An 8,479-nucleotide genomic window follows, 5' to 3' on the forward strand; every position below is an offset into this window, starting at 1 on the left:
TTGGTTCAGTCCCTCACGCCACTGTTTCGGTTCAGTCCCTCACGCCACTGTTTCGGTTCAGTCCCTCACGCCACTGTTTCGGTTCAGTCCCTCACGCCACTGTTTCAGTTCAGTCCCTCACCACTGTTTCGGTTCAGTCCCTCACGCCACTGTTTCGGTTCAGTCCCTCACGCCACTGTTTCGGTTCAGTCCCTCACGCCACTGTTTCGGTTCAGTCCCTCACGCCACTGTTTTGGTTCAGTCCCTCACGCCACTGTTTTGGTTCAGTGCATCACGCCACTGTTTCGGTTCAGTCCCTCACGCCACTGTTTTGGTTCAGTCCCTCACGCCACTGTTTTGGTTCAGTCCCTCACGCCACTGTTTCGGTTCAGTCTCTCACGCCACTGTTTTGGTTCAGTCCCTCACGCCACTGTTTCGGTTCAGTCCCTCACGCCACTGTTTCGGTTCAGTCCATCACGCCACTGTTTCGGTTCAGTCCCTCACGCCACTGTTTCGGTTCAGTCCCTCACGCCACTGTTTTGGTTTAGTCCCTCTTGCCACTGTTTCGGTTCAGTCCCTCACGCCACTGTTTCGGTTCAGTCCCTCACGCCACTGTTTTGGTTCAGTGCCTCACGCCACTGTTTTGGTTCAGTCCCTCATGCCACTGTTTTGGTTCAGTCCCTCATTCCACTGTTTTGGTTCAGTCCCTCATTCCACTGTTTTGGTTTAGTCCCTCTTGCCACTGTTTTGGTTTAGTCCCTCATTCCACTGTTTTGGTTTAGTCCCTCATTCCACTGTTTTGGTTTAGTCCCTCATTCCACTGTTTTGGTTCAGTCCCTCATTCCACTGTTTTGGTTCAGTCCCTCATTCCACTGTTTTGGTTCAGTCCCTCATGCCACTGTTATGGTTCAGTCCCTCATTCCACTGTTTTGGTTCAGTCCCTCATTCCACTGTTTTGGTTCAGTCCCTCATGCCACTGTTTTGGTTTAGTCCCTCACGCCACTGTTTTGGTTTAGTCCCTCTTGCCACTGTTTTGGTTCAGTATCTCACGCCACTGTTTTGGTTCAGTCCCTCACGCCACTGTTTTGGTTTAGTCCCTCATTCCACTGTGTTGGTTCAGTCCCTCATTCCACTGTTTTGGTTCAGTCCCTCATTCCACTGTTTTGGTTCAGTCCCTCATTCCACTGTGTTGGTTCAGTCCCTCATTCCACTGTTTTGGTTCAGTCCCTCATTCCACTGTTTTGGTTCAGTCCCTCATTCCACTGTTTTGGTTCAGTCCCTCATTCCACTGTTTTGGTTCAGTCCCTCATTCCACTGTTTTGGTTCAGTCCCTCATGCCACTGTTTTGATTCAGTCCCTCATTCCACTGTTTTGGTTCAGTTATAAAGCACTAGTTGCACCACTGGTGTTTAAAATGAGAAGGCACCAAAGAAAATGATTTATCTGTTCTGTTGTGCTGTTACATTTGTATTGTTGTTTCATGTCACCGACAAGCACTCTGGCCTTGGTAGCGGCAGGATGAGCCAAACTTGCTTCGTTAGAAGATCGCGACCATATGCTCACACGTTGATCATGGTGAACATAGCAGACTACCATCAGGAGACTGCCACCATTGAGAAAAAGCCTGTGAAGTTGTAGTACTCGCTGCCTGAGTTTGCCGGAGCTCGGACGCGAATAGGGGGAATAATTTTTTCAGTCAACAGCTCCTGCACGAAAACTGATGATTCAAACGATCCCCAAACTCTCTGGCGAGAAGTCCCCAAAATCCTACTTCAGGACCTGCCAGATAGCCTGGCACACTTCTGTGAAGATGGCACAAACTGTTGAGATTCCTAGCTTATAACTTGTAGCAAGGGTAGCCTAGTGGTTAGAGTGTTGGACTAGTAAATCGGAAGGTTGCAAGTTCAAACCCCCGAGATGAAAAGGTACAAATCTGTCGTTCTGCCCCTGAACAGGCAGTTAACCCACTGTTCCTAGGCCATCATTGAAAATAAGAATTTGTTCTTTAACTGACTTGCCTAGTTAAATAAAGGTTAAAAAAAATGTATAAGAATAACATTTTAAAAATACTTTGCTGTGTGCTGCCACTCGCCAAAAAAAGGAAGGATCACAGACAGTCTTTCTACAGCTCTTACGGGCAAGCTGTGAGTTCTCTTGTATGAGAGGTGAGGGGCAAGCTGCGAGTTCTCTTGTATGAGAGGTGAGGGGCAAGCTGCGAGTTCTCTTGTATGAGAGGTGAGGGGCAAGCTGCGAGTTCTCTTGTATGAGAGGTGAGGGGCAAGCTGCTGAAACAAGTTGTCCAATCTGGCAACCGACATCCGAAAGTATTGAAAATGTCTTTCCTCAACAATGCTTCGCATCGGTTGGACAAGTTTACATGTCTTCTCCATCTTCTAGTTCTCTTCTAGTTCTCAGTGGACGAACTGGCCATTTTCTCAGTCGTTTTTTTTCTTCCTTCTTCTCCTGAGTAGTAAGAGCAGTTCAAGGTCTTGCTGTTCCAAGTTCTGGCAATTGCAATTCATAGGAGAGGCATGTTTGCTTCTGCCGTAAAAAAAAAATGCATCGTAAAGTATAGAACACCAGGCATGTATGTATGTAGCTAGCTAGCATTTGTAAACAAAAAGGCATAGAACACCAGATCCGGAAGTTTCAAAATGTCGCCACTGGCCCCAGTCAGAGTGCCTCGAACCCTCTTGCCTGGGAAGCAACTCCGGCTCCCCAAGCCCCTTACTGTATATGGGTATTTCTATAAATAAAAAAGGGGCCAATGTGTGCCAATGAATCAACATTTCAAAATGGTTTGAAACTAAAATAAAAAGGATTTAGCAAATTATAAAAAATAAAAAATAGGCCTAGGACTAATACATCCTTTAAGCAGGGCTCAGACAAACATTGGCAAGACAAATTTTGCACTCATGAGTAAAAGATGTTGAAAATACATTTAAAATACATATTTTGTGTGCTCACTTGAGTCTTGTAAATAGAAGTCTCTGCTTTGAACTAGTAAACATTCTTTACAGTCTTTATGCAAACAATGAAAATTCACACTCTTCGAAGACACTCTCCGAAGACTGTGCGCTGGAGGCTTTCCAGGTCAACTGCACATGTGAAATGGAACAAACAGATCCTTTCACCTCCACTGGCTGTAGTGATCTTCAGAAACTCCTCTAGTATGAAGTGTTTTGCCCTGGAGACACGAGGATCCTCCCCTGGTTCTGATGTTTGAGGTGTAGCATAGTGCGCAAACTCTGGGAAATAGTCCTCAATTTTAGATTTCCCAGCCAAAACCTTCTCAGCTAGAAGGTCCTGTTTGTTCAGGAAGAGGAAGACGGGACTGCCTAACAGCCACCTGTAGTTCCAGATGATCTTGAACAGGTGTAGTGCCTCATGAAGCCTGTTGGTCACGTTGTCTTCCCGGCTCACCATATCGTAGCTGCTGCTGTCCACCACAAAAATAATGGCAGTAACATCAGAAACATGCTGTAACCACTTCCTCATGCTTTCTTTCCTTTGACCTTTAACAGTAAACAAATGGCAAATGATACCGTCCTGTTGGCAACGTGTCTCTAAACATTGTTGTTTTGATATTTGAAAACGCGTTTTCGCCTCTTCGGGGCATTTTACATTCAAATATCTCATATGTTCGACTATCGTTTTTTTCCCAGATTCATCTGCTCCTAATACTAGTAGCCGTTTAGTTCTTAGGTAAATATTTTTTATCTTTTTCAATCTGTTTATCGATCCTTTTTGCCTTTTCCTTATTATACTGGTCTTTGCGCTTATCGTCAAGATAAGCAGCCATTTTCCTGGGAACCCAATGATAGAAATGTAGTATATAAATAATACTAGATTCCTAGACTTATGAACAAACAAAAAAACGAGTATTCTTCAAAGTCTCCAGTCTATGAGAAAGACAGTGTTACACTAGACTATCCCCTATATAAGATCACTCCGGAGCCCTTAGGCGGTGGCAGAAGTTATCGCAAAACATCGCAGTTGTAAAAAATGGGTAGACTATTTTATTCAATTTTCTTAAGCGATTCAGTCTCCACTCACCACCGCTGCGAAACGATAAAAACAATTGAAGGGAGACTTCCTTATTCAGCCGAATCGAATGTCTTGTTGAAGCGTAACTTCGGGATTTGTCCTTCAGCTTCCTTATTCAGCCGAATTGAATGTCTTCTGTAACTTGAAATCCAGGTTTTGTCCATTCCCCTCCTCGGAGGTTGTTTGCTTTGTGGTTGCCTACAAGCAGCATTATTGTTTCAGAATATGAAGAGGTTATGGTTCAAAGTCCCACTTGCTCAAATATCGAGGCAGCCTGTCCGTACTTGTCCTGCACTAAACAAAGTTTGTATTTCAATTTTTCAAGTAGCCTACGCTGACAGCCTGGTCTCATATACTAGACGTAATATAGTCAAATTAAATCTGAGACACTGAAAGGAGTATGATCTGTTATATTTAATATAATTACATAAGACAGAATGTTACTTGAGACAGAAGTAGAGTGGTTGATTGGGTGTATAAAACAAATGTCTAGCAACCCAAACGTTTGTGTGTTCAAATCTCATCATGGAAAACTTTAGCATTTTAGCTAACTACCAACTTTGTAACTACTTCCTACTTTTTTAAAGCTACTTTACAACTACTTTGCATGCTAGCATAACCTTAACCCGAATTTAACACCTAGCCAAAAACTGAGGAATTCGTAACATAATGATACATTTGCAAATGAGTTACATATTGTACGAATTACAATTCGTACAATATATTGTATGATTTGTAATTCGTAACATATCATAAGAATTGTAATTCGTATCAGAAATGGATGATGGACATCCACAATTCAATACATACGAATCATAATATACATTATCATACTAATTGTAGTGTCCCGGATTTACTTTGACTATGTTACATCTACCCCTGGTTCCAGGTTGACGCAGAGAACCCATCAATAACCCAACAGTCTCTGGTCCACATTAGGGGAAACCCACACAATGTGTTGATTTATAGGGGAGTGTTGGGTATTCTGTTTATAATTTTAAAAAGGCTAAATGATCATTAGAAAACCCTTTTGCAATTATATTAGCACAGCTGAAAACTGTTGATCTGATTAAATAAGCAATAAAACTGGCCTTCTTTAGACTAGTTGAGTATCTGGAGCGTCAGCATTTGTGGGTTTGATTACAGGCTCAAAATGGCCAGAAACAAAGACCTTTCTTCTGAAACTCGTCAGTCTATTCTTGTTCTGAGATATGAAGGCTATTCCATGCGAGACATTGCCAAGAAACTGAAGATCTGTTACAACACTAATCTAAACCCAGATTAGATTAGAATCTGGGTTTGTTTTTGCTGTTTTTGTTTATCACTAGCAAAGTGCAAGGAAATGTTAGTTCAGGATCGGGGTGCGTTCCCGCTTGAATTTGGCCAAAAGGGCAGTGAATTTGCTCTTACTTTGAGAAGTTGTTATCAAGCTCCTGTGTGTATCAGACACAGTGTTCTCTCTCAGAGATGATTCTGAACTGAAGACACACGTTAAGTATTAACCTATTGGCGACAGTCATTCACTCTGTCTTATATTGCAATGCATGCTATTTCTCAAAGGGTGTGAATATTTTCTGAAGGCCCTGTATGCTATTTCTCAAAGGGTGTGAATATTTTCTGAAGGCCCTGTATGCTATTTCTCAAAGGGTGTGAATATTTTCTGAAGGCCCTGTATGCTATTTCTCAAAGGGTGTGAATATTTTCTGAAGGCCCTGTATGCTATTTCTCAAAGGGTGTGAATATTTTCTGAAGGCCCTGTATGCTATTTCTCAAAGGGTGTGAATATTTTCTGAAGGCCCTGTATGCTATTTCTCAAAGGGTGTGAATATTTTCTGAAGGCCCTGTATGCTATTTGTAGAGTGAATATAATCACCTATAGACTTACAAAATTATGAATGTATAGTCAATCAAAAATTACTCTAAAACGAGGAATGCATTTACTCAATTCAATAGGATTTATTATTCAAAATAATTGACACAAACAATTACAGTGTACATGAAAGACATGATACAGTGCATTCAGAAAGTTCAGAAAGCTATTTCTGTTTTGTTTTTTTAAAATACATTTGCAAACATTTCTAAAAACCTGTTTGCGCTTTGTCATATTTTGGGTATTGTGTGTAGATCGCTAAGAATGCATTTATTTTAGAATGAGGCTGTGATGTAACAAAATGTGGAAAAAGTCACGTGGTCTGAATACCTTCTGTAATAACTCCATGCTGCAGTAGTCCGTATCTCTGCATTTTCCCGCTTCAGTGTCTTTTTTGTCAATCAAAAGTTATGCTACACAACGCACAGTCGTCGAGATGCGTCGAGTTTCCGTGTCGGCCTACCAAAAGAAAGGGTCTGAAAACAAAAAATGATTATTATGAAACTTGAGTGACAGAAATCCAATGTTTTATATAAAATGTCTGCCTTTCCCACTATATTTTAACAGTTTAATAACTAAATGTAGTCTGTGTTGTTTCATTTAGTCTCAATAGGTTCTGCAGCTTCACCATTGCACCATAATATAGCAGGGGGGTGTAAAGCCATAACACATACGTTTTTCCAGCAGCAGACTATGATCGATAATGTCAAAAGCCGACATTGAAGTCTAACAAAAGAACCCCTACAATATTTTTATCAAACATTTCTCTCAGCCAATCATCAGTCATTTGTGGAAGTGCTGTTCTTGTTGAATGTCCTTCCCTGTAAGCGTGCTGAAAGTTTGTCGTCAATTTTTTTTACTGTAAAATAGCATTGCATCTGATCAAACACCATTTCTTCCAAAAGATTACCAAGGGTTGGTAACAGGCTGATTGAGCCTGTAATGGTGGCTTTACTATTCTTTTGCTTCCCTCCAGGCCTGAGGGGAAACTTTTTGTTGACCCCCTTTTTCGATCTTGCCTCATTGCTGCCACTCCCCAACAGGAGGCAACGGTCAAGTCATGCATCCTCCAAAACATGACCCGCCAAACCGCTCTTCTTAACACCCGCCCGCACCAATGTGTCGAAGGAAACACTGTTCAACTGAGGTCAGCCTGCAGGCGCCTGGCCCACCACAAGGAGTCGCTAGAGCACGATGAGCCAAGCAAAGTCCCCCCGGCCAAACCCAAACGACGCTGGGCCAATTGTGCGTCGCCCTATGGGACACCCGATCCTGGCTGGTTGTGATACAGCCTGGGATCAAACCCAAGTCTGTAGTGATGCCTCTAGCACTGTGATGTAGTGCTGCGCCACTCAGGAGGCTGCAAAGACTTTCTAGTAGGCTTAAATTAAAGATATGGTAAATAGGAGTGGCAATATTGTTCACCATTAACCTCAGTAATTTTCCATCCAAGTTGTCAGACCACGGTGGCTTGTTATTGTTGATAGACAAGAATAATTCTCACCTCTCACCTCTGCTTGTATTTCATAATTTGTTCAGATATACTTGGATGTGTAGTGTCAATGTTTGTTGCTGGCATTTCATGCCTAAGTTTGCTAATCTTGACAATGAAAAAAATTATAATTGAAGTGTTTGTATCATTAATCTTTGTTTCATAGTGTAGTTTTTTCTTATTTTTATTCAGTTTAGTCACATGATTTCTCAATTTGCAATACATTTGCCAATCGGTTGTGCTGCCAGACTTATTTGCCATACCTTTTGCCTCATCCCTCTCAACCATACACATTTTCCAAGGGGATTTATAAATCCAAGGGGATTTAACCGTTTTTACAGTCATTGTCTTAATGGGTGAGTGCTTATTAGATGTAAATGTGAATAAGTGCAGTGTCTGGGTTCGCCTCATTACACACCACAGACCAGCAAATATTCTTTACATCAACAACATATGAATCACTACAAAATGTATTGTATTACCTCTTATACACTATATTATGAAAATATACCTGTCTGTTGATTTTACATAGCATTTCACACATATTATCCAGATACTGACTGATAGCACTTAGTGGTCTACAGCAGCTTCCCACAATAATGGGCTTCAGGTGAGGCAGATGAACCTTGGAATAAGATTGTATTTTCATATTTACTATTATAGATGTGCAAAATGTTTAATTTTAAACAAATAGGAGAATGGTTGATTTAAAGACCCCCACAAAGTTACATTTTTGGTGCATTTAAGGGAGCTCATGTCTCCTTCAGGGTGGCCCCTCCCAGAACCTCCCAGAAAAGCTTGATGTCGTCTCATGTTATGATCATTTTAGACACTAGATGGAGCGTGTGTATAGGGAATCCGACCAGGAAGACTGGAGCCTTAGGTCATGTGTTAGGTTAGTAGGCCTAGTTAATCTATGTATATTTTGTTTTTACACTTTAATTTCCTATCAAATCTGGGTCATAACCCCCCAACTTTATTCACAGGTTAGGTTAGTAACGGAATTAAGTACAGAGCAGAGCAACCACTGATGATTGGTGTACATCAGAGGGCCATTCTACTGGTGATTGGTGTACATCAGAGGGCCATTC

The 8,479-nt window shown here is 41.6% G+C and overlaps 1 protein-coding gene across 1 annotated transcript; it reads right to left on the minus strand.

Annotated features, from left to right (window-relative positions):
- Positions 1 to 532: 532 nt before the first annotated feature.
- Positions 533 to 4,343, minus strand: LOC110530804 (guanine nucleotide-binding protein G(s) subunit alpha-like). Its single transcript, XM_021614076.2, has one exon. The coding sequence runs from the start codon at positions 3,616 to 3,618 to the stop codon at positions 3,022 to 3,024; it is 597 nt and encodes a 198-aa protein (XP_021469751.2). The 5' UTR covers positions 3,619 to 4,343; the 3' UTR covers positions 533 to 3,021.
- Between the last annotated feature and the right edge of the window lie 4,136 nt (positions 4,344 to 8,479).

Source organism: Oncorhynchus mykiss, chromosome 8 (assembly GCF_013265735.2).
Source record: "Oncorhynchus mykiss isolate Arlee chromosome 8, USDA_OmykA_1.1, whole genome shotgun sequence".
NCBI classification, from domain to species: domain Eukaryota; kingdom Metazoa; phylum Chordata; class Actinopteri; order Salmoniformes; family Salmonidae; genus Oncorhynchus; species Oncorhynchus mykiss.